Source organism: Dipodomys merriami, unplaced genomic scaffold, assembly GCF_024711535.1.
Source record: "Dipodomys merriami isolate MVZ:Mamm:240054 unplaced genomic scaffold, mDipMer1.0.p SCAF_7, whole genome shotgun sequence".
NCBI lineage: Eukaryota > Metazoa > Chordata > Mammalia > Rodentia > Heteromyidae > Dipodomys > Dipodomys merriami.
In genome coordinates this window covers 23,756,843-23,784,291 of record NW_027206290.1, presented here as the reverse complement: position 1 = coordinate 23,784,291, position 27,449 = coordinate 23,756,843, and the positions used below count along the sequence as shown (strand labels likewise).

The window sequence follows — 27,449 nt, the reverse complement described above, 5'->3', positions numbered from 1 at the left end:
AGCATAGGAACGAAATACTGGGTAGCACAATAAGACATCACTCATCTTCCCCAGTTGCTGGGACTGAGACTGAGGAGGTGATTGGAGGTTCGAGGAAGCAGAAGCATCTTTTGATATCTATGTCAAGCTGTGTCCTCTCATACCACACTGCCTGGTGCTGAGAGGGAGGAGCTGGTGTGTGTGGAGAGGAGGTTAGGGGAGTTGAGCCTCTCCACTTTCTTCCTTCTTGAGAGGGAATGAAATAAGTTGGAAACTAGATGAGGTGGATCTAGCCAGCTTTGGGATGAATGAAAATTGCAGGACTGGAGGAGGAAAAACTCAAACCATGAGAGAGGGGAAAGAAAGGACCCTCCTGAGATCCTAACCAGAAAAATATTGTTCCTCCTGACATACTTCCCAGGGAGAGTCAGGCCAGAAACACCCTTACAGGCAAACTCTTAAAGACACAGTGGTGAATATTTTTGATGCCTATTGCCGTGATTGTGGAATTGCTGTAGTATTTCCTTGCTGATTGCAAATCTGATTTTGTTCAAATATTCACACACTGACTCCCAAGGCTTTGCAGGTGTGTAGGTGTGAGTTTGTGAGCAGATATGTGTGCTTGTGTCTAATGACACACAAATCATTACTGGCCTTGTATATTTGTCTTTTGGAAATAATGCTATTTGAGTCTTTTCCTTATGTGCTATAATAGTTATATTAAGACAATGTGTCAAAATGTGACTACTTAAGCTTTCTGAAATAAAAGCTAGGTGGATATATATATATATATATAATATATATATATATATATAGTACATTGTTCATTGAAAGATCAGATGGCTAGATCACCACATCATAATGGTAGTGATTAATAATCTCACATGTGGATCATAACTGTAGTCATATGTATATTGGACTGGATTTTATTAACTTGATATGAAGTTCCAAAGAACGATGAACAAATCCTATGCTGAAATGTATTCCTAGGAAGCCATCTGCTGTGGTTTGCATGCTTTTCCCTTCAAAAATCCATATATTGAACTTTTTCTCTAAGGTAATATTTTTAAGCTATGGAGCTGTGGGAGATGGTGAGGCTGTGAGAATTCTGTCTTCAAGGACAGGATTATTTTCTTTATGAAAGAGCTTCCTGGAGAGTGTGCATCTATTACTTTTCCATTCTGTCTACCTTTTCAGGATCTGGTATTAAGTTCCTCCAGAGAACACGACAAAAAGTCATCCTCTAGGCAGGATGTCCTGATATGAATCTGCTGGTACCTTGATCTTGGGTATAACAGCATCCAAAATTCTGAGAGGTAAATTTTTTTTATCTATAAACATGTTCTAGTTGCTTCTCAGAGTTTTGTCTTTAAGGTAAGAGGAAAAACCAATTCTGCACTGCACTTAACAATCTAGTGGCTATTTTTGTAGTATTTAAAGATTTTTCAGATCAGGCTTTTACATAATAATTTTTGTTCCTTTGTTCTGAGTCTTGGAGGTGACAGAGTTCTTGAAATCTTAGCAATCAAATAGCTTTTGTTTCTAGGTAACTTCACCAGCACACAGTTTGCTCTTACTTGTATTGGAAGGAGAATAGTATACCAGACTGTCTTTATGCAAATATCGTCTTCCTTTTAATCTAGTATAAGGAAAACAAATGTCAAGTGGGCGTCTAGGCGTTGCTCTTGATTTTATGGATGGTAATATCAAGTAAAAGTGTCTTTGTTCTTCCCCTGAGGGACAAAGTACCCTGGATGTGCGCAATGTATTTATGGGGAGAGGGTGACACTGGGGAGAAATGGTCTCTCTGTGAACTCTTCTCTGGCTGCAACTTTCAGGATAAGGTAAACGAGTCAGTGATGAAGGGCTTGTTATTCACAACGAAGCCATCAATCGGCCATTGTGCAGGGGGCAGCTGAGTTGCTGGGCATATTCTGATCTTAACTGCATAGACCAGCTGGTCTAGAACACTAAGCTTGTTGTTACAGCTGTCACATACGTGACTCCCTAGCCTTATCCATTCAAGGACATCAGTGACAGGATAATGGCTGTGTCCGTGATGATGTAATCTTTTGTTAGTTGCCCATTGAGGCTATTGTGAAGAAGTGTATGTCTCTGCCTAATTTCTCACATTCTGTAAGGACCTTTAATCTCCATGATCCTAAAGCCAGGAAATTGAATTTATTGTCTCTCCTAAAAAATAAATAGGTTCAATACCAATGTATTATTTTTTTAATCCTTTCAACGTAATCTAGTTGCATGCAGACATGCATCCCCTGACAATAATAAAACACACACTCCCTATGTGATGACTATACTACATCCTACTAAATGACTATTACTACATTTTCATTTTACCAGTAATAAAGTTGTAACTCAGAGATGTGGAGTAATTTGTCTTCGGTTATGAACTAATTGGGTGTAGATTCTCCTTGTGTCAAAATTCTTAAACATCTAACACACAAAATGGTTGGCTAAATTTGATGAAGTAAAAAAATTCAAAAAGGATCAGTTGTGATAACTAGACACTAGAAAGACATAGACTATTCTTTTTTGTTGTTGGTGGTGGTGGTGATATTCTGGTTTAAACTTAGGGCCTTGCTCTTGCTAGACAGGCACTCTACCACTCAAGCCATGCCTATAGCCCTGAACCTGAGAAAAAGTAGACCATGACAGTGTAACTCAGAAAATTCAAAACTCAGTACATAATAATATTACTTTGCAGGATGTGGTTTATTAATAAATATGTTACAGATGAATGTTTTCTGACAAAGTATGGATGGCTGAAAAACTTATTCAGTACCCAACTCCAACCAATGGAAAAAATAGAAATAATCAAGTATTAAAGAAAGGACAGAGTAACAATAATCTTTGTAGATACTCACTGATCATCTTTTTTCCCCTTAAATTATGATTTCAGATAGGTCAACACTCTTCCGTAGAAATAGAAAGTGAAGCAATACATAATTTGCAAATTTTCTAACAGTCATATCTTAAAAAGGTAAAGTGATACTAATTTTAAAATTATTTTGTGTATATCAGTATCTACAAAAAATCGTCACAAATTTCACAGGGTAAGAAGTCAACGCGTGTGAAAATTAGTCTTAAGCATACTTAAAAGCCTTCTACTAAACTAATCAGTACTAATTTTAAAATTTAAGGTTGACTAAGGTCAGACAGAACTTTAAAAATCTAGTAAATTCCCAAGCTACTTTTGCATATCAAAGGTAACATTTGGTGACCCAAGTATTTTCTTTTAACCAATAGGAGAGAGAGAGCCCAGGGCATAATTAATTTGAAGGATAGAACGTCTAATGCGGGAGAACAGAAGACACTAGAGGAAAGGGTAGGGTAGAACAGTAATGCGTGTATTTAGGGGACCATCCTTTGTGTTAGAAATCTTGAGAAGGAAGTTGATCCTTGGGCAGCAGAATGTTCATTCAGAATTCCTCCTTTCCCATCCCATTTTACACGGTGTAAGATCCATTCCTCCTCACGGTGAGGTGATTGCTTCTGACAGAGTAGCTTTATGCTTTAAACAATCTAGATCATGGTATGCCAAATTCATGACTTTGGTAGTAGCAGAAAGGTATGTTCTTTGCATCACCAATCATAAGATGCATGTCCAACACTCCTTTAACAAACCAGAGAGTAGTTGGGGAAGCCTATATAACATATTTAGTCAGTTTTACATGACAAGAAGCCATCAGAAGTGAAGACTTAGGGAAACCTCATTAGGTGGCTATAACGAAGAATGAACTACCATAGAGAAATGTAATTGGGTGGAAGTGTATGATCTATTCTTAACAGACTGAATGGAAACAACCCAGCAAGGTCTGCCTGTTCAGATTCTTATTGCTCTCTCTGTGTGGGAGAGATTTGGTTTGAAGCTAGATATCTATTAAGAAAAGGGAGAGAATGACCTTAATAGATCATCTAACCCACCTTGGTGAAGATTTGTGATTTCTGTAACTCTTACAGGGAAATAAATAAGAGGTAGAGAAAGGCGGACAGGGGAAGGTAGAAGGAAATTTTGCTTCTCAGGCCTTTAAATCTACTTTAGTTCTAAATTGTCCAGCATTCCAAGTTGCAGTGAGTTGTTGTATCATTTTCTGAGCCTCAATGCTTCACTAAACTACTATTTAATGTAGTATTACCACCCTCCATCCAAACCCATCACAACTTGGAGATGTCTGAACGTTGTGAACACAAACTTGTTTGGTAAAGTTGTTGGTTTTTCCACCAACTGTATCATCTCTTACCACTTGTTTCTTAGACTGTCAGACATCCTTAGACTGTTACTTAGAATATTAATGGGTGTTGATAAGAATATCAAGTATAAATTTCTAGGACATGACACATTGGTTTAGAGATAAACTCTTTGTTTTTCTTTTTTAACATCTCTGTGCCAGTTTGAAACCATATATTTAGTGGAGTTTCATGGGGTTCCATCCTGGATGTTGCCTTATTTGGGGGAGGGGTGTCTTTCTGGAGCTCATTGGGAGAGAATTAATATGATAGATGTCAACTTAAAAGTTTAAAATGATCTTGACAGAGTTGAAAGTTATTATTTTACTTATAAGAACTTCCTCTCTTGAACAATCCCAGAAGCCTAGGGTAAGGGGAACCTGAGATAGAATTCAATCCATGTAAGGAAACAATAGAAGACTTCATAGAGCCCTGACACACACTATGGCTAAGAATGTTATGAGGTTATTAAAACAGAACAAACCAAACAGTGCTTTATTAGATTGAATTAATCAAAAATGTCAGATTAAGAAATCATTTGAAAGCTATGCCATTAAAATCTGACTGTGAGATGTGGATCAATGTAGAAGCCACAACTACCCTCCCGGCTGGTTGACAATATGTGCTGAGGTGAGCTTAATTTGGGGCTCTGCCTTTTTGGAGGACTAACATATAGCCAGGCAAAGGGGTGGCATGTAATCCTAGTAATAGGGATGCTGATGCAGGAAGACTGTGAGTTCAAGGTTAGCAAGGAAGAAAGGAAGGGAGAGAGTGAGGGAGGGAGGGAAGAAGAAAGGAAAGAGAAAAGAGAAAGGAGGATACAAAGAAGAAGGGAGAGGAAAGTGGAGGAGAGAAGAAAAGCGAGAGGAGAGGAGGAGAGGAGCAGAGGGGTGGGGACAGAAGAGAACTATAGTGTCCAGGATTCTCGTGGCTACTGAATCACTCTTTTGATGGAGGGCATTGAGGCTGTCTATCTTACAGGATGGAAGAACTAAACAGTAAGAATCTTCTGAAAATAAACAATTTGTAATGACAAAATAACCTAATGAAAATGTGAATGAAACAAGAAAACAAGGAGTTTGGCAAATGGTTGGCTCAACGGCACACACCCCCCTAACATTTCCATTCGCCAGCCACTGGCCCAACACCAAGGTCCTGGTCCTATAATCATCATTTCTGGTTTGGATCTGACATCTGAGGATTCACTGTAGGCTAAACTCTGTGCTAAGTATTTTAAATACTATATTTGTGTTATAGTATTTAATCTCTATAATACTGCATTTGACACACAAAGCTTAGATAGGTTGCAAAATTCATCCTGAGTAAATGGTTGAGGTGGGACTCAAATCCAGATTTTTTCAAGTGCTGAAGTAAAGATATGGCACTTACTATGTTGCAATTCTCTTTCCCTTCTAGCAAGACATTTAAAAAATATATTCTCGTGCATTAATTCTTCCATACATTAAACAGATGTCAATTATATATATAGTTTTAACTGAAAACATTGTATAAGCAGATATTGATTGTGGGTATATCAGCTTCCTTTTGAAACTAGGGGAAATTACTCCAAACTTGGTGACCTAAAATAACATTCATGTATTATCATAAAGTTCTGTAGGTCAGAACTCCAACAAGATTCTCACTTACTAACACCACGTTGCCATTCATCTGCAAACCTCAGGAAACTCCAGGACAAGTCTTTGTGCTTTCTGCTTCTAGAGGCTGCATTGCTTCCTTCTACCACTTAAAGATAGAGAGTGGTGTGTCTCCAAATCTCAGTCTCTGATTACAACCAGGCAGGTTCTCCACTTGGATTGGTTCTCTACTTGGTTCTCCACTCATTAGATAAGGCAACATATCTACAGGAAGTTACAGGAATCAAAGGTAGTGTGTGGACACTATCATAGGGCTTACCTTTTCTATCACAAGTGCTACCCTGGAGCAGGCATGCTTCTGGGAAAATAAGACAGACAAGGAAGTGAAAAGCAAATAAAGAATACGCTAATTCATGTGAAAGACACATTTTTTGGAGGCGATTAAATCTTGTCTTCTTTATTATTCTTTTTATGAAATATATAAATATATATATTAATTGTAAAGATACTATACTGAGGGAGCTATAGGTAATGAGTACATTTCCTATTGATCATTATTACCCCCTCCTTTGTCCCCTACCATCCCTTCCTGCCCCATCTCCCCAACTCCTCCATCCCACCCCTCCACCCCCTGCCATTGGTTTTCAACATAGTGTCTTGTACAACTCATTGCTACAATGGGTCAACCTGTACCGTTATTTCAGCATTATGTTATTTCCCTTCCCCTCCCCAAATTAGAAAAATGTATGTACAAGATGCAGGACACTGGAAAACAGTGAAACAAGATGCTTTCAAATAATGAGAAGCACTTTCAAATCGTAAGACTTTCCTTCTAGACAACCATGCCATTCATGCTTCTTTCAGTCAATCATTTTTGCCTGCCTACTGTGTGATAAGCCTTTTGTGGATTTCAGAGAGACCAGTCAGTAAACAGGTCCCATCTGAATGGAATAGTCTAGTAGAGTGAAGAGATTAGTGTCACTGATCTATTCACTCTGAGTTCACTTTACTAGAATGCATGGATCAAGAGTTAAAAAGAAAATTTTACTCCGTGATGTTTCCCTTGTATTTTTGCATGTCCCCTTTATTTGTTCTTTATTGAGTGCTTTCTGCCTGTCAGGCAAAGTGTCAAGCAGAGAGTTGACAGTGAAAGGCTCAGGCATGGCTTCTGTGCCCTTACTGAAGTGAAGATTAAAAGTAAAACAAGCAGTAACTGTGCATAGCATGCATCATGTAAGTGTTCTTAGAGAAAATAGCGGGGGTGGGTTTTTTCCAGAACACATAAGCAGGGATGTTATTTGTTGACCTTGCTGCCTGTGCCCTTGCTCAGCCTTCAGCATTGAACCTTGGATACCTCCTCCTCGAAGAAACTTAACACAGCCTCTGGTGCATAGTAGGTGTTTCACAAATATGTGTGTTTTTAGAAATTTATTTTTAATAGTAGTCAGTCTTCTTTTATAAATAGCATGGTTGCTCAGTTATACCCGCAAGATGGATGTTTATTGTAACAAAGAGGACAAAGAAATCACATCACAAATTTGGGTTTTATGACTCTATGTTAATACAAACAAACAAATAAGGAAAGCTCCTCACAGATGTATGAATTGTGTGTGTGTGTGTGTGTGTGTGTGTGTGTGTGTGTAAGAAAGAGAAAAATGTAGAGGAATACACACCAGATTAAGAATAGTATGCAAATGATCAACTTTGGGCTTCCTGCATCTTACTATAGGTATTTGTGGATGGGCAAATAAAGACTGATAATGTGGTAGAATGCCTTGGCCCTATTAGGGCCTCAGTAACCACAGGCCCTGGAAGACTGAGTGAATGCTATCTTGCTCAGATCATGCCATCTTCCTCTTTGTGATGTGTTGAACGAGATTTTTACATCTGGTTAATCCAAATGGTTTCATAAGTGAATTAAAAAACCCAGAAAACATAAATTATCAATTCCTGTCCTGTATCCAACTTGCTTAATAGGTTATTATGCCATCATTATTTATACAAATTAGCAAGAACAGATACAATTAGACTGGTTCAAAGGCACTCACAGTCATAAAGTACTAAGTTGCTGCCAAGCACAAATGAAAATTCTCTTAATTTTGTTTCATTACCTTCATACTGATTGTATTCCAAGGAAATGCATGTATTATTTTTTATGCACGCCTCTGATTGGCCTTAATTTTAAATCTGTGATTCTTGAAAATCCCATTAATTTTGAAACTCATAATCCTGGAAATTCTATCATTTCCTCTCCAGTCAGAATCTGCCATTAACTGAGGATCTTGAAGAGTTAATGAGATAATGTAAACTGGTTAAAACAGTGCCCTGAACAGTAATTATGTACCAAATGATAGCTATAATTAATATTAATGGTATTCCTATTACTCAATTAGCCCATCTATATTTGGTCTTTATAAAGCTAGACTATCTTTAGAATTCAACAGATGAGAAGGAATGAAAAGGTCAGGAATCATCAACCAGCTTATAGCTGTGTGAAAAATAATTCTAAGAGAATCTCAGAGTCTCTCTTTGTCCATATACAACAGCGAGAAAAAGAGTTCTGCTATTAGTTAAATCCTTGGTCGTGGCCTGGTATCCCTGCTACATTATTTATCCCTGTGGACAGAGTTCTTTAATGCATTCTGTCAGAACAGGAAGAACATCCTTTTGTCTTTCTCATCTCTTTCTCTCTCCTCCTCTTGTGTGCTTCTTTTCTGTCACTGAAATTAGTAAGCCCTCCTGAGAACAGGATTATGATACTCAGATCCAGCTCCAAAGGTCAAGGCTAAGATGGATCTCTTTTTCTGCCAGAATAGTATTGGGATCTGGGATAGATTACCAAGGGCTAGACCTTGGCTAGAGAAAAGAGACTTGTATCATTAGAACTCTTTAAATATTCATACAACTTTTCTGGCAGTTAACAGAACTGCAAAGTTCTGTTAATACAGAAGGTAGTTACTGAATTTCATGGCAGTCTAATTAAAATTTTTAATGCTGATTTTGGTTTACTTGCTTAGGCAAATGTATTTTTAAAAATTTAAACCAGGATAATAGTGAAATGATTAAATCCACTCTAAGCATTTTTTTCTGAGAATATTAGCAGAAGTAGATACCCATATTAACAACCGCAAAAACCTAGCAATGGTCTCAACAATATCCCTTTCATAATTGCTTTACTATTAACTTCAGTAATAACTGACACTTCCTACTTGCAGTCATCAGAGATGCTTACAGAGTAATACGCCAGGTTGGTCATGGGATCAGGATTAGTCCTGAGCATTGGTTCAATCAGATGACACAATATGCTCTTCATTAGCATAGAGGAAAATGATACAATGTAGATGTCTGGTCATTGCTGTGTTTTAGTTTACATGTTTTCTTTATTGTATTTTGCTGTTAGATGTAAGCAAATTATTTCCACAATTTCTGGTCACAACATTAACACAAACCTTGGTGTTGCATCAAACATTAAATCCTTTCTTCAAAGAAATGGTTAATTATTGGAAACCTACTCTTTTAATTTATCTACTAGATTCACAATTCTTGCCTTATCAAGTATACATCTTCTGAATATGGTAGGATGAAAGTCAAACATTAAATGATCAATTTTCCCCTTCTTATTGTATTGCTGAGACTGATTTAATGTACAAATGTAGTAGATGCAACAAGAGGTGACAAACAAGGACATTTGGAGTATTTGTGCTTTGTGTGCTTAGATGATTAATAATGTCACCTAAGAATGAGCCATTAGTAAGAAATAGCTGTCAGGTAAGTAAAAATGCTACTCTTGAAATTGTAATTGCTACTCTTTAAATTTTACTTTCAGCTGTGTGCTGGTAGCTCATGCCCATGATGCTAGCTACTCAAGAGGTTGAGAGTTGAGGATTGAGATTCAAAGCCAGCCTGGGCAGGAAAGGATGTGAAACTCTTATCTCCAATGAACCACCAAAATAAAACAGCAGTAGAGCTGTGGCTCAAGTGATAGCCTGACTTGAGTAAAAAAGGCTCAGGGACAACACACAGACCCTAAGTTGGAGCCCCAGTATTACTGTGCACATGCACACATGTGCGTGTGCGTGTGCATACATACATGTGTGTTTTTAAATAATTCATAAACTGTAGCAAATGATTTGAGCTATCTAGGCATCTACATAGCCAATATAACTTTGTTCACATCAAAATAATATGCCACGTGTGTATATTAAGGTTATGTTCTCATGAAATGTCTTATTTTTATTTATTATTTCAGATGTACATTACCAATACCATCAAAGCCAAAGGAACCAGACTTGCTAAGCCAGTTCTCTGCCTAGGACTAATGTGCTTGGCTTTTCTTACTGGACTCAACAGAGTAGCTGAGTACCGGAACCACTGGTCAGATGTGATTGCAGGTTTTCTTGTTGGCATATCCATAGCAGTATTTCTGGTAAGTACAGATTTGTCTTAGTGATCTGAGGCTGTTTAGTGAAACTGAATAACCACCTTTAAGAAGCAATGGTGAAGCACTGAGTTTGTGTGAATGGGATACACCAAAAAATAATCTGTGTATTTTAAGTCAATCTTTTCCCCCTTCCCTTCTATTCAATCTGCCTAAAATCAGTTTGGGGGACAAAAAAAATAAAGTCTGTATTTAAAGGTGACTAACATAATGTCAGATAAAATAGAACTAGTCTAAAACTGGTCCTCCCTGGAAGATATTAGTGATTAGTTTGTTTGGATTTATTTAAGATCTTCTCAGTACTTAATTGTTTTTCTGGAGTTATCTAAAGCAACTCGAAGCATTTTAGCTTCTTCTTCCTGTGTGCTTCAGGAGTCTCACGACAGTACTCACCTATGACTCACCTGTAGCCAAGAGTTCTCCATAGTTTCCAAGACAGCACTATCCCTTTCAGCTTTACCACCACACTGTGATGAGCATCCACAGTGACTTCCAGGGAAGTAAGCCAGCCTTCTGCACCCACATCCTCAGACTTCCTTGGACTATCTCAAAGGTTCTGATACTAAAAACTGTACTGCATTCTGACTTTAAAGTACATCAGTCCATCGTAAGTGCAAGTATATGGCATTTTGCCAAAAGGATAAAATGTCTAGAGCATAACTCAAGACTATTTTATAAATAAGTTCACTTATTCACATACCTAGAATCCTCACTACTCAGGAAACAAAGACAGGAGGATCACAGTTTGAGACCAGCCTGGGCAAAAATGAACAAGGCTCCATTTAAGAAATAAGCCAGGTATATGTGGTGGTACATGTCTATCATACTAGCTACTTGGGAAAGAGAGATAAGAAGATTGATGTCAGAGGCCTACTTTGGCAAAGGTACTGAGAGATCAACTGAAAAAGCAAAAGGACTTAGGACATGGCTCAAATGGTTAAGCACTGAAGTTCAAGGCCCTGAGCTCAGTCCTCAGTACCAGCAAAAAAAAAAAAAAAGCAACAAAAGACATTTTTGCATTAAAACACTATAAATTACAAAACAACTTCCTATTTCATCACACTGAGTTGCTCTTGCTCTAACTTTATTCCTCATTCCCCTTTTGGTAGTTTCTAATAACTAGTAAGCAAAAAACAAACCATTTGTGAGCTTTTCCACTCAATTGACAACAGTTTCAGGACATTCGCATATGTGGCATTTGGAACAGATTGTATTTTCCAGACTCTCCTGTGGCAGTGCTGACCATGACCTCATCTCTAGTCCACATCCTGTGCTTCATTTTCTTTGTAATATCACCATTCTGATTCTCAAGGTCATTGGGAGAATTAGCCTAAACCTCTCTTTAAACATTTTAAAAAAGCCAGGCACCAGGGGTTCATGCCTGCAATTCTAAACTACTCAGGAATATGAGATCTGAGGATCATGGTTCAAAGCCAGCCCAGGTAGAAAAGTCCTTGTGAGACTCTTATCTCAAAAAAACTACTCAGAAAAGTCTGGAAGTGGCAATGTGATTCAAGTGGTAGAGTGTTAACTGTAAGCACAAAAAGACTCAGGGACAGTGCCCAGGTCCTGAGTTCAAACCCCAGGACTGGCAAAAACAAAAACAACAAATAAGATAAAAATATGGCCAAGTGTGGTCATTAAAAACCTATAATCCTAGCTACTTGGGAGGCTAAAAGGATTGTTATTGGGGGCCAGTTGTGGGAAAAAGAAGTTTTTGAGACACTATCTCAATTAATGACCAACTGTAAGGACAGTAGCTGGGCACAGGGGTGCACACTTGCCATTCCTAGCAAAATGGGGAAACAAAGTAGGAAAACCCTCAAGGCTTGCTCAAGCATAAAAGACCAACTCCAAGAGGGGTTACAGATATGGCTCAATGCCTAACAAGCTGAGACCTGAAATCAGTCTCCAGTATTTCAAGAAGAGGGCAAGGGGGAAAGGGAGGGGGAGATAGGAGAGGAAGGGGAAAAGGGAAAAGAAAGCGGGACGAGGAGGGATGGGAGAAAGGAGAAAGGAAGAGAGAGAGAGAGAGAGAGAGAGAGAGAGAGAGAGAGAGAGAGAGAGAGAGAGAGAGAGAGAGAGAGAGAGAGAGAGAGAGAGAGAGAGAGAGAGAGAGAGAGAGACTTTTGAGAGAAAGAGGGGGGGGATTTGTGGGTTCAGGACAGCCTGGCAAAAAAAATTAGTGAGACCACAATTTTGACAAATAAGCTAGCCATGGTACTTATCTGAAATCCCAGCTGTGGGAAGTCACCCCCTGGGCAAAATGCAAGTTCCTCTCTGGAAAGTAAAGCACAAATGTGTTGGGAGCCTGGCTCAAGTGACAGACAACTTGCCTAGCAAGCACAGTGCCCTGAATTCCAACCCCAGTACTACCTACAAAAAGGTAAGTCTGAGAGGAGATAAATTGAACAGTTTATTTGAGAAAGAGAGACAGAGACAGACTGAAAACAAAATCAGGATCTAGAACCACTCAAGTTCTGTCAGAGTTGATTGGGATTGCCCAACCCTACCATATGTGTGGGTTTCATTTATAGTTAGAGGAAAGGAAGTTAACATAAAGGAACGTCCTGATTGGTTGCAGTTAGCATTTGCCGTATATGGACATGCTTTGGCAGCTGTTATTCTGATTGGCTGGGGATTGAGCCGCTGTGAATCGCTGGGATTCAGCTTTTTGGTAACAGTTTGCTCATCATCTTTGCAGTCAGTCACTCTAGGCCACATTTTATCACCTAAGTATAGAAACGAACTTGGGCCAAACTTACTGACTTGATATCCCTCTTTCTTTGAGATGACTTACAGTCTCATGAAAACAAGGTCCCAAGCTTATATCAAAACTTGTTCTTTCATTCACCATGACTAAAATGAATTAACAAAATGAAAATAACTATAAGCCAGCCAAAGTGCATACTAGCAGTCAGAATTTCCCAACACTGCTGTAAGATGCAGCTGTGTTTCAGCTTTCCAGGTTCAAAACATCTGGCCTGGTTTTCTTATCAGCCTTCCTATTGTCCTGGTGGCAGCTGTATCTTTTCTGTACTTCCAGAGAACATAATAGATCCCAACAAGGCCAAACCAGAACCCTGGGGTCACTTTTCCGCAGTTGTTACTCCGTCTGGAGATTCACTTGTTGGCGATTTGCTGGACCATGGACTCGTGAGGCATTAAGACCCTCTCTAAACTTTTCAACATTTCTCCTTAAGCATTGCCATACACAAAAGGTCATGTGAAAATAATGGTTTAGCCAAGTAATAAGCTAAATGTGGTTGTAAGTGTTGATTCCCAATTGTTTATGAGCGGCCACCGCTACCAGTTACTGTGCTTAGAAACAAATATGTGAGGAAACTCGGATATGCATGCTCTGGTTCCAGTGGGACATACATGCAGTTTGGTTTGGAGACCCAACAAGAATGATTTATGTCAGGGGAGATGGAAAGCAATGTTCCCAAAGGAAGAGTTTGGGGATAGAGTTGGGAATGACCCCATTGGGTTCATAACTGGGGACCATCAGATAATAATCTACTGTGATCTCCATGACAATATAGGGCAGGATGTGGGGCAGATATGGTGCTGTTCTGTACCCTGCCTCCTCTGAGTTATTGTCATTCCCTTTGTACTCCATATAAATTGATTACTCCCTTAAATGTCTCCTCCCTGTCTAATATGGTGAGATAAACATTTATTGGTCCTTACTCTATACCAGTCTCAGTACTTAGTGCTAAGAAGTCTAGTCTATGTGCTTAACTATATCAGAGGCAGGTGGGAAAAACAGACAAAAGTTCACAGAAGATGACAAGTAAAAACAGAAGTACCATGACCTCCAATGAGAGATAAACCCTATTAAAATTAGGGGCAGGAAAGGGGGGAGATATAACAACTTGAAAAGCTTAGCACAGAGACAGTTCTAGGTTCAGTCTAAGGAATGAAGAACAAAGAGCACAGTATACAAAGGCAGTAAGAAATATTTCATAAAATCAGCATACATGGTGATCCTACTTGGATCTGGGTTAAGGTTTGTGCATGAGAAAGAGTAGCATCCTGGGAGGATACCACTTCTTGAACACAAATGACAAGAGGGACAGGATGGAAGGGGACATGGATACATGCTGGATCGTTTTGCATGTCATGATCTTAAAGTAGCAGTGAACCAGACACCACTGTCAGACTTTATGAGGGCAGAAACAAGTGAACAAGAACAAAAGCAGCCTATTTGAATCAAGTTTCTTCATCAACTGGCTGTGTGCAAGTGAGTCCACTCAACCTTTCTGTTATTTCTTATTTTTTTGTCAGTCCTGGGGCTTGAACTCTGGGCCTGGGCTCTGTCCCTCAGCTCTTCAGCTCAAGGAGAGCGCTGTACCACTTGAGCTACAGCGCCACTTAGAGTTTTCTAGTGGTTTATTGGAGATAAGAGTCTCACGGACTTTCCTGCCCGGGCTGGCTTTGAACCTTGATCCTCAGATCTCAGCCTCCTGAGTAGCTAGGATTACAGATGTGAGCCACTGATGCCTGGCTCCACTCAACCTTTCTGAGCTTCACTCTCTGTCTGTTTAAGTGAGAACCACCACAGTCTCCCTTAGGACAACTGTGAGTTCACGAAGGATTTTGTGAAGCACTGAAATAAATTCCATCCGTGGTAGTTTGTTTCTTCATTTTCTCTTTTGTTACCCTGTGAGATTTTTTTTTCCTTGCTTTGAAAATATGTTGGTTGGAAAATCAAACTTCAGAAGCAGGGAAATAAAATGGTTTAAATTGGTCCACGGTGGCACAGTGTGTGGGACTGGTCCTCAGAAGGGCTGAGAAACTGGAGTGGTTGAAGCTAGATGTGGGACCGATGGGATGAAGAGAGAAATCTATGACTCCCAGTTTTCTCATTTGGACAGCTCAGCACTTCATTTATTTTAGGCACCACTGCACCTCTGGTTTGCAGCATCTTGGGGTGTTTCCAATAATTGTGCGGCCTATGCGGGATTCTAAAATGAGTCCACAGTAAAACAAACACTAACCAACTCTAGGTCCCTGTGTCATGGTTAGACCCCTCCTCCCCTCACCCAGATGCCATTGCTAGCATTTGCTTTTGACTCAGTCTCTCCTAGTTTGTTTCCCACTACTACTGACTCATCTAGCTCATTTCCACTACAGAAAATAAAGATAAATAGAATTCTTCCCTTTCCTGGCTTTTTTCTAACCAGAACCTGCCTACTTGGAGATTGTTACAAAACCTTGTTTCTGGTACAGCTGATCCAGATGCTTCTTTGCCTTGTTAGGGCCCTCGATGATCTGGTAGCTCTCTCACTAGCAAACCTCAATTTCCCTTCTTCCTAATCCTGCACACTGTGTACAATCAAAGCTTCTCTCTCTCTCACAAACCAGCCTTGGCCATCCTACACATTTGTTTTAGTGTGAATGCCTTTCCTCTTGTGTATTTTAGAAAATAAAATAAGATGAGAGTGAGGGGAAAAAATGACAACAGCAAACTTGTCAACGTCATGCTTTGCCATTTGCTGGTTGTGTGACCCTGAACTTGGCATGCATCACATATTATTCTTCAAATAGGGAGACTTCCCCTGAGCTGTGTTTAAAGCCAGTCCTCATTCACTCCTTTACTTTTCTCCATCTCCTTTCTCAGCCATTTCTACACTACATCTACCATTTTTGGTTTTGCCTTTTGTTCACAATCAAATTAGAATGTAAGGTTTTCCTGCAGAAGATTTCCTGTTGTCTTGTTTGCTGTGGATCCCTAGTCCATAGAGCAGCATCTGGGAAATGGGAACTGCTCAAGAAGTATTTGAAATATGAATGCAGATTTATTTATTTCCCAGAGTTCAAGTCTTGCGTGTAGCAAGTGCAGCCCAGTGCTGGATACAAGAAAGCAATGGGCCTCAGGCACCACACATTGGACAACTAGATTCAAATTCTTTGCACACCTAAAATCTGGCTTCGCCAAACAGAATAGTTGAAGTTTATTAAGCCACAACAGCATGAACTTGTCATGTTATCTTGTATAATGATAACAATAGTTCATTATTCCTATGATCTTTGTCATGGAGATATGTTGTCTTCATTCTGTGGATTAAAAAAAAAGTGAGGCCTTTGGTATTGACTTCAGTGTACTTTTTTCACAAAGTTGGTATATGAAAGGTCCTAAAATTAAAACTAATGAGACCTGCTTGACCCCAAGGGTCATCAACTTATCCCAGACAATGATGATAGTTCTTTGCCATAAGGGAAGAGGAAAAGCAAACACAAATGAACTCAGTTGTCACCACTATTAGATAGTAATGATTCACTCGTACCATTTTTTCAATTACACACATTTTTATATCATTAAGTACTTGTACTGAAAAGTTGCCATTCAACAAAGCAGTTTTTGAATACCACACATCTTGATCAGTGTCACCCTTCAACCTTCTCACCCATATTAATGCCATTTTTGTAGGAGAGAGTAGAATTATGCACATGGAAGGTGCTAATATAAAAACAGGATGCTTCAAAGGAAGTTAATTTTAAGTTTTATATGTATGTATCTATATATGCAGCAGAAAACTTGAGCATATCAGGCCTGAACGTATGCTCATTTATTAATCTTTTCATTTACTGCAGCACTGGAAATGCAGTGATGAGCAAATTCCCCCACTTTGGGGAGGACAGCGTCATACAGGAAGCATACATCAGCCAAGAATTGCTAAAAAGAATATATAATTTCCAATTGAGATAGAGGCTCTGATCAAAGGAATCATAGTTCTCTGTGAGCACAAAGCAAAACAGTACTCCCAAACCAAGTTATCCTACCTGAGGGCTCAGAGAATTCTCTTGTGTGCCATGATTCAGCAAGACCAAGTTACATATGGCATCCAAGATGGTGGACCTGACATAGAGTCTCCAAAGTGGCACAGAACAAACAGTGTCAGGAATACTAAAAGAAAGAAGGTTACAAGGGTGAGCTGGCATTCACACTGTAAGGAACGGAAAGCCAAGCTGCAACATGGTTTTAATAGGTAGATACAAGCAGCTTGCCTTAGAAAAGCCTACTGTCACATCACCATGGACCATAGTTGATGAGGATCATATTGCTTCTCAGGGGACAATTTAGAAAGCTACATAGGAATCCAAGCAAGAGGTGGTAGCTGGTTCTCCTTTAGGAGTCATTGGTAGACGTAGACTAAAGAAGATGGAAGAAATAGAGGTTTTCACAAAGTAAAATCGAAGTGAGTGGTTGAACTCAGGAGGGGTAAAAAAAATGAAGCCTTGTAAGGCTACACAGGGAAGGGAACTGGAAGGGGGTGGCGGGGGACGAAGGATTAGGGGTAGGGGAGAGGAGAAGATCCTCCCTGAGAAGATCTACGGGGTAGTTCAAGACAAGAGCAAGTCTTGAATTTAGTTATGAATCTGTTTTCAATGTATCACAACTTTGCCAGCCAAAGAAACAGCTTAGTGATAAAAATGAATCATAGTTCTCTGTGAGCACAAAGCAAGCCAGCACCCAAAAACGATGATGATGATGATGATGATGATGATGATGATGATGATGATGATGATGATGATGATGATGCAGTCTCTTTTCTTTCCAACTGAGAAAATCTAGACCCCGGAGAGCTAACCAAGAACATATTGACTAAGGGTCAAAAACCTAGTGTCTTGCTGTTGCTTATTAAGTTTACTAACAGTAAATCAGTTCCAGACTTGTGAAATTTAGCAAATAATATTTATTAAGTATGATGTCTTTATTAAGCATGATTTACTTAAATATGATTCCAAGAAGATTTGATCATGTATTTTCTTAGAATTTAAATAACAAAAGTGAAGAACTACTATTAATAAATACTATTTAATAAGTGTTTACTATATGTTGATTGCTTAAAATTTCACAAATGAATTCTCTGAGGCTTCAGTGCTATTAACCTGTGTTTTATTTTAGGCAAGGAGCAGGAACAATATATCCTTCTAAAGACTCCATTATAAATAAAACTTAAAATGTCTACTTCTAAGCACCAAATAAAAGAAAAATACATGATTATGCTAATTTAAGACCCACAGAGTGCAATCAGATAACTTCATCTCACAAGCTTTATGTCCGTGTACAAAGTTATTTTCTTTCAAAAATGTTTACTACAGAATTATCAGCAATTTTTTCATATGCTCAACTTGCTAGTAATTTATAATACTAATGAGAAAGAAATACGTATATGTACGTGTGTGTGCATGTGAGTGTGTTTTATGGGGTAGAAATGATACTGCTGGTTTGTTTTATTGTAATTGTCAGGTAAAATTCTTGATTATGTCCTTTGTATTCCTGAGCAGTGTCAACCAGCTTGTAGACCAGGCCTGCTTTTGTAAAGAAAGTTTATTGGAACATCAGTGTGCCTGCTCATTTGTGAACTGACAAGATGTCTACTTCTCCATGGCAAGACAGAGTTGAATAGTTGATAGATATAATTCTATAAAACCAAAATTATTTACAGTCTTGGCTCTCTAGACAAATTTTTTCTGACCCTGCCTCTTGAGCAGTCCACATCTGCTAATGCTTTTGTGAGGTCAGGAAACTTGCAGCATTTGACAGTAGGTTTACCACTTCCCCAAGTGCAATCCCTTACCATCCTATAAGGCCAAAAGCGAGCTATCCAATGAACAGGATTTGATCCATATTTCTAATGTGTAATTCTTCTAGACCTCTGAAAGGGTGAGACATAAATAGTAGTTTGTGAGGAAGTAATTTTTTGTTATAAAGTATCATAAATAGGTGTTTTAACTTTATAGATTTGTATATTTAACTTACAAATTGAGTAACCAAGATCTCATTGGCCTAAGAACACATAGACTAGAATAAAAAACTAAATCCTTGACTTTGCTTACCATTTTTTAATAAAAGTAAATCATTTCTAGACTGTATTAGCCGACAAGACATAAAATATTTAAGTATAACTTTTTAATGATTGATAAATCCCTTTTTTGTCGTTTAAATTACAAGAGAAATAATTATTATGCTAATAAATAGCATTTCATGTGTATCTGCTAAATGTTAGATAGGAGATCCTGGGATCAATCCCATATAAGGACAGAAAAAAAAGAAGGAAAGAAAGAAGGAAGGAATGAAGGAAGGAACGAAGGGAGGGAAGGAAAAAGTCTGGCAGTAAGAAAGGGAGATAGGGAGGGAGAGGAAGGGAGGAATCAATAATAAGTCTTAAAAAAGAAACTACCTAATGGAGCATTGTATGAAAACATACAGTGTAAGTATTATTATAGATTTACCATTTCTTAAAAAAATGACTGTTACAGTACAATTTAAGTAAGATCTGTACTTTGACTTATAGGGGAATATAAAACCCAGCAAAGAAAAACCCAATACCAGACTCACCTGTTCCTATAAACAAATAATAGTGAATAATTTCCTTTTGTTGCTTAATTCATTATTTCTTAAATATGAGTTACCTGCATCAGAAAATTCTGGAGTCTGTGTGACAGTGCTGATCTCCTCCTTAGCCTACTAAACCAGAAGCTAGGGAAGGTTTTAAAGAATATACTTTGGAAAAATACCAAAACTCTCTTTTTATTCACAGAAGAGACTATGAAAACTTGTGATTTAGTTCAGATTCTTTGAGTCTGGAAGATAATTAATTGCAAAAAGGGTCAATTTCCCTTACGGAAAAGGTCTTATATTTCCATAGTGGTCCCATTGGCTATTGTTGAAGTGCCAGTTATATATATAGGGACAATAAGCTAGGTTAATCAATGGCATGTTACTAAATTTGGGAGTGCCAGTTGGAGAAGGTTTATGATGAATGTAGCAATCTTGAAGCAATGGGAAATAATTAGCATGTAAATTAAGTTGTAGGTTAGCCACATTAGGGAAAGGTTAGCATGCTATGAATTTTTATAAGGTTATAGTTTTATTTTTGGATTGATGCGAGCATTGGCTGTACATCAATGAAAATTTGGGAATAATGAAGTTGTTATTATTCATTGAGCTGGTGAATTCTCTCGAACCTATCCATGTTGGGATAGCTATTGAAATTTACACAAAATAAATCTAGATGTAAAGTTTTGCATCGGTGATGTGTAAAGATTTTCTTTTACTACTTGATGACTGTATGCCAAGTTATTAAATGACTCCAAAGGGTGATAGTCATAGGGTGTATGTTTGTTTTTTGATATTTTAGGTTGTATGTGTGGTCAATAATTTCAAAGGACGACAACCTGAAAATGAGCACATACACATGGACAGTCTGGCCCAGATGCGAATGATCAGCATTCCCCGGGCGGAAAGTCCCCTGGAAAAGGTAACATCTGTGCAGGTGATTCATTATTGTAGTTCCAAATGTAATTGCCATCCAGAACTAATTAATAATGATTTTCCTATGTACCTTTGGACAGGGTCCCCTTTAACATGTTGGTTTACTTCATTTGAGTCTAATGTGATACTTAGCAAGAATTTGTCGCTGAAAAGGTCATCTTAGAAAAATGCATTTAGGGGAAATGGGTAGCCCTGGAAAAAATTATCTTATGTGAAATAAGTTAGGCCCAGAAAGGTATGTGTTCTTACATATGTGGAAGTTAGATCTAAATTTTAAACATACATGAAAACATGCAAGGTCATATGGCATAGATAAATAAACCTGTTGTCTGAAGTATGATAGTCACAAGGGAAAATTACAATGCTATAACTCCTCTGAACAACTAACTTTACAGTTAAACAATTTTTTTTTAGAAAACAATACCACGAACCTGAAACATGTGTTGTACGTAGGGGAAGAGGTCAAGTAGAGGGGGGGGCAGACAAATGTAGAGAGGAAGAGTGGACAAACACAGTCATAATATTCAATGTGCATATGAGGAGATGGAGCCAGACAACTTGAAGGGATTGGAGGGGTTGAGAGAGAAGGGGAGGAACAATGGGAAAGGTGACATTGATAAAGATGCTTTGTGTTCACAAACTGACGTGTTGAATTGAAACCCCATTGTGCAGTTATTTAAGGATCATAAAAGAAAAATCAAAGTGAATTTCACAGTTAAAGTACCTGTATTCCTTATGCTACAAGCTGAGTATCTGCATACAGAATGCATTGTAGATTGATCTTGCACTTTGCAAAGCAAGAAGATACTTTTACTTGAGGATATATGATTTTTGTCAGATGTTTGTCTGTGTTCCATGTCTCACATCTACAAGAAAGTGGGCGGTGCAATTCTTGGCCCACTGTCAACACTTACTACTTTTTGACTTTCAAGATACACTGGTCTGGCAACTAGAAAACACACACACACACACACACACACACACACACACACACACACACACACACACACACACACACACACACACACATGGGATGAGGTGCTAGGACACTAAAAATACATTACAGGCTTGTAGGTTTGCAACTCTGAAGATATAGTTTTGTGCTCATCAGACAGAATGATAGAAAGCCCACCACCTATAGGAAACCTATGATAGCAATCACTCCTCTTGTAGTGATAAGGAATATCTAAAATAAATATACTGCTTTTCATTACAGCTTATATTGGCAAGGACTGCAGGCAAAAGTCTCCCCAGTTCTTTGATTGTCAGAGCCATTAATTTCTTAAAACAGGTAGCCTGAGGAGAGAGTAGAAGCCTATTCTACAGTTGATCTGCAGGCATGGGCCCCGATTTGACAATTTTTAGACCCAGCTATCATAAAAGTTGTCACTTTTCTGTGTTTCTTCTAGACATTATATTCTTACATAACCTCTTACATTCAAAGTGCATTTGACTATAAGAGGTTTGATAAACTATAAGCACAGAGTAATTATAGCATGCAGGCTTGCTTTATTTTTATGCCACTGATTTATCCTTTAATTATGGGGAGTTTGTCATATGGTTAATTACCATAGTTTACAAGAAAAATTCATGATTTTTCTGAAAGCTAAGTGACTCTGAACATTCATTGCATTTAGTTTTATGAAAAGATTTAGTCATCTGTAGAAACTTGCCCATTGTATCTCAATGTCCACTTAATATGCAAGCTACATATAACTTCATTACAGCTGTTTGTCATATCAAATCATGAAAAGCTAAGTGGTATCCTTAGTGAGATGTTAAATCACAGATAGCATGTCATTACCATGTGAGCTGGTAGATTACAGCGTGTGTTTCTGCTCCTAGGTCTCCAAGTCAGAATAACTGGGAAATTTGGGTAATTTTGACTTTAGAAAACTCATTTAAATGTTCAGTGACTCAATTTTCTTTTTCATAAATTGGTTTCTATGAGAGTTCTAGAAAGCTAATAGCAAATAAACTTGGAACAATGTCTGGCATTCGAAATTTAATAATTGCCAATCATCATTACTATTCAACAGTGAAAATGAAGCATGTAAATCAAGACCTAGAAAGGTTCCTGATATATATTATAAAGTTTTTAGAAGAAAGTTTATACAGATAAAATATGTGTATGCATACAATAAAGCAAGATATTCAAAATACCTAAGACTATTGTATAGAAGGATTATAGTTGTATGCAAATAAGGGCAAAAAAAATTAATAAGCCTTATATATTTCAAAACACTCCAGCCATAGTGACCAATATATGTAAACTGTATGGGAAGCAGAAGAAGGAGGATCACTGTCCAAGGCTGGTCCAGGCAAGAATGAAAGGATAAGATGCAAGGACAAACTAAATGAAAGAGAACTGGTAACACTCCTCGAGTGGTAATGCACCTGCCAGCAAATGTATAGCCACGAGTTCAATCTTCAGTTCTATCAAACAAACAAACAAACAAAGACACACAAGGTATTTATCTCTACTAGGACAGAAAGGAACATGTAGATGAGGGAGACAGAGAGGAAAAGCACGTGCTAAGAAGAATACTAATTAAGATATAGGACTATGACTTTATCTAAATTCACCATCTCCTCTTTCTTTCCTACTCCTTTTCTCTGCCTTCCCTATAATCACTTACTTCAGACTCACAAAGAACTAATTCTGATTTAAAAGCACTGTTCAGTTTTCATAAACCGCTTTCTATGGAGGTTGTGGATGTGCTTTCTCAGTAAACTGATTAGCTGATCGCCCTTGAATGACATTCCTCCAGTGTAACTTGAATTCCCGTGTTCCTTTCTTATGGTTTACATGATCTTTATGGAAGCAGTTTAGTTTTTTTCTCTGCTAAGTTAAGCACGTGCATCTTATTTGTAGCTCCTGCACTTTTTTCCCCCATGTGAATTTTAGATACTATCAACCCTGCACCTGAGCTGAGCAAGGGCCCTGCATTTGTAGGATCTCACCAGCCAAGAAACCCAGGGAACCAACCCACTCATAAATCCACAGATTACACAGTATTTTCTTTTTGCTTCCTCACCCAAGGACCCCTCCATTCCCAATGGAATCTGCAGCAGAGCTGCGTTCAGATATTTCCAGAAACCTAAAGACACTTGTAGTTTCCCTTGGGAATCCGGGGAAACAAAGGTGTGACTCTCTCTAGGAAGTAGAGATGGGACCAGGTACATTTGCATTATCCTTAGTCTCTTGTGTTAGTAAGAGTAAAGGAGGAATTAAAATCTTAATAGCTGTGGCAAGAAAAGTGATATTTATGTAGAGTAAGATGTTAGGAAATTCTATTAAATATACTTTAAGTGAAGTTAGTTTAACAAAAGGGTCCCAAAGGCATCTCAAATCTTTCTTTGCTGGTAAAGAGGTACAACAATGGGGGAATGACTAAAATCCTCTAAATCCACTAGTCCGAAGCTTTAGTGAGGGAGAAAGAATATCTAAGAGAGGAAGGAAGTCACTCCATACACCCATGTCAGCACCAAGGACTAGTATCTCTGTGTGTGAGTGTGTGCGTGTGCACGCGTACACATGCACACAGACGCCACTCTAGGAGCTTGACCTCTGGGCTTGGGTGCTGTCCCTGAGCTTTTGTGCATAAGGCTAGTGCTCTACCACTTGAGCCACAGCTCCATTCCCAGCTTTTTGGTGTGTTACCTGGAGATAAGAGTCTGACTTCAAACCTCTATCCTCAGCCTCCTGAATAGCTAGGGTTACAGGTGTGAGCCACCAGCACCTGGCTAGTATCATTTTGAGAGAAACTCAGCCTACAGGCGAATGCACACCAACCTCAGATGTCTGCGAGGATCAGATGGAAGTTTTGTGGAAGCAGACATTTGAGGGTGGTGTGTATTTGCCTGTTGGCTGAGCTTCCAGCTGATGGGAATTATTTAATATGAGATCATGTCAGATGTCGGTCATGTCAGGTGTCGGCTTGAACTCTGGGCCTGGGCGCTGTCCCTCAGCTCTTCAGCTCAAGGCAAGCGCTCTACCACTTGAGGCACAGCGCCACTTCTGGTTTTCTGAGTGGTTTATTGGAGATAAGAATCTAAAGGACTCTCCTGCCTGGCTTTGAACCTCCATCCTCAGATCTCAGCCTCCTGAGTAGCTAGGATTACAGGCATGAGCCACCAGCACCCTTTTCTAAACTGAATGAGTATCCTGCACTGGACGGATAGCTACCTTTCAAAAATATTTTATTAAACAGAAAGAATTCACATATAAGAACCAACAGGCAAAGACAACAATTGAAGCCGAAGTTAGGCTTCACAGAGGCAGTCTTTCTGGTGATTCAAAAAACAGCAATAGACATTACCTTCCTGCCTCATTTCTTCACACCTCCAGGCTTGCTGGTAGTTATCAAGATGATGATGTAAAAGTATCCTGCTGCTTTCCCACTCAGAAGCTCTGTAGAATTTCCTAGTCATTGCAGAAATCATTAAGAGATCATTGATGAAGCCTTTCCCACTTATTTTATGTATATATATATATATATATATATATATATATATATATATATATATAATTTATTTTTTGTTGGTCATGGGGCTTGAACTCTGGGCCTGGGCACTGTCCCTGCACTCTTCAGCTCAAGGTGAGCACACTACCACTTGAGCCACAGCGCCACTTCCGGTTTTCTAGTGGTTTATTGGAGATAAGAGTCTCACGGACTTTCCTGCCTGAAGCACTTATTTTAAGAAAACAAGTGGAATTAAATCCACCTCATTCAAGCATGAATACATCAGGACAAGAGCCTAAGTCCTTTAAAATGAGTTTGTGACACAGATGAGATATGAAACATACCTTTTGAAAACTAATTACAAGAAATTTAATTATATTGCTTGTTACTGTTACCTCTTTTCCACAGTAAGGAAAATGAATGGAAAAGCAAGGACTCATGCATATAATCCCAGCTATTTAGGAAGGAGAAGTTGGGGAGGATTGTGGTTTGAGGCCAGCACTGGGGAGAGAAAGCCAATAGAGGGCAAGAAGAGTAAGACCTTATTTGAAAAGTAACTAAAGCCAAAGGAGTTGACAGTGTGACTTCCATAATAGAGTGACTGCCTAGCAAGGAGTCAAGTTCACATCCCAGTAACATACCCGAACAAAAAACAAAAGTGGAAGGGGTAGGTAAAACATGTGATATGAAAGGTGGAAGATGACTGGTACAATTAGCTAAGGAATGAAGAAAACAGATCATGGCATGACGGGGTTTAAACCAGTACTGCAAGTGAGAAGGAAGAAAATCTATCCTAGAGGAAATAAAAATACATAAAAAGACTACATTTTTTAGTTAAAAAAATAAAGTGACGCAGAGTGATCTAAGAATGAAACTGTTCTGAGAAAACCTGACAGAGGTGGAGGACAGATCAGAGAAACACACCATATGAGTGATTCACTGGATGCTGGGAGTAAGAAGACTGGTGCAGCAACAGCAGTAATCGGTCAGACATATGCTTTATAGAAATGCCTCCCCGGGATACATTCTTGAATCTTCAACCTTTGTACAGGTTTAACCCCACACAGAATTTAAATATGCATCAGAAATTAGTTCACAATGAAGTTCTTGATTATCAGACACTGAGAGAGAACCCTACAAATTCTGAGGCAGACAACAGGACCATTTCTGATGGCTAACTTAGGCAGAACCCTTCCTGTTCCAGTTCCTTTTGGCTTGGTGAGTAACCTTTGATTAGAATTAATCAGAAATCGTATAGAGCCCTGACTGTCCCAATCTCAGCCTCCCAAGTAGTTAGGATTACAGATGTGAGCCCCTGGCATGCAATACACAGGCGACACAGTTTGGGAAGTTGTTAGGGTGGGGGTGGGAGGGGAAATGTTTCTGAGACCCTTTCTCAACCAAGAGCTAGAGTATTGGCACATGCCTATTATTCTAGCTGGACAGGAAGACCAACATAGGCAGATTACAGGCCTAGTGGGTGTCCACGAAGGAAGCAAGACTTTATCCAGAATTAATGAGCACAGCATGGCTCAGAAATGGAGTAACTGACAAGCAAGCACAAGGCCTAAGTTCAAACCAGTACTGCCAGTAACATAAAGAAGAAGGAAGGAGGGAGGGAGGGAAGAAAGGGGGAAAGAAGAAGAATGGAAGGAGAAGAGAGAAAGAAAAATAAAAAAGAAACAAACTAAAAACAATGGCTCTCTCGGTCATAAAAAAAAAAAAAAAAGAGTTTGAAAAGCCAGGGGAAGTGCATCCACAATGTCTAGCTTCCATTGAAATCTTTGAGATTTATACAGGTCTTTTCAACTTTAACTCCAGAGCGACCAAGTAGTGATATGGAAATGCTACCTTCAAAAATACTATTACTCTTCTAAGTTAGCTACCTTCCCTTTCTTAAACTGTGCTATTTATAAACAACAGCAACAGCAACAATAAGGAAATAGATAGCGCCAACACGAGTTGGCCTTATTGACACTACCTTCTTCTGGGAGAAGTCTGTGCTTCAGACAACATCTGACCCTCAGCCAAGACCCCAGCATGGAAAAGCAGGGGAAGCAGACTAGTACCCAGGCTTTAGCATAGAGTAAATCCACACAACCTGCCGACCAATGAAATAATGAAAAACAACCATGTGTTATTGGGAGCCAGCAAACTTTTGATGTTACCGTTTAATATACCTTGTAAACCCATACAAATGTGAAACCAGGAAAAAGTAAATTAACTATTTGTGACTAATTGCATGCTGGTCTCAGATTTCCACCTTTGTAACATCAGGCATAAATTGTTTTCTACTCAGTCTAAGACAGATGGATGGGGGATGTCTCTGCAATTTTCAAGGAGTAAGTTCATGACACATAATACTATTCTTACTCCAAAGGTTATTTAAGAATTAAGATGGTGAGCTGGGTGTCCGTGGCTCACACCTGTAATCC

The 27,449-nt window shown here is 38.7% G+C and overlaps 1 protein-coding gene across 3 annotated transcripts in view; it reads left to right on the top strand.

The window, feature by feature from the left end:
• The window catches only part of Plppr5 (phospholipid phosphatase related 5), a 123,096-nt gene that overhangs the window by 76,269 nt on the left and 19,378 nt on the right, over nucleotides 1-27,449 (top strand). For 2 of the 3 annotated variants that reach the window (XM_070007795.1, XM_070007792.1), the window contains exons 4-5: nucleotides 10,072-10,248; nucleotides 20,415-20,534. In XM_070007795.1, coding sequence (XP_069863896.1) covers nucleotides 10,072-10,248; nucleotides 20,415-20,534 — 297 coding nt within the window. Of the gene's footprint in view, nucleotides 1-10,071; nucleotides 10,249-20,414; nucleotides 20,550-27,449 lie in introns of all 3 variants that reach the window. The other variant, XM_070007794.1, reaches the window with a different exon arrangement.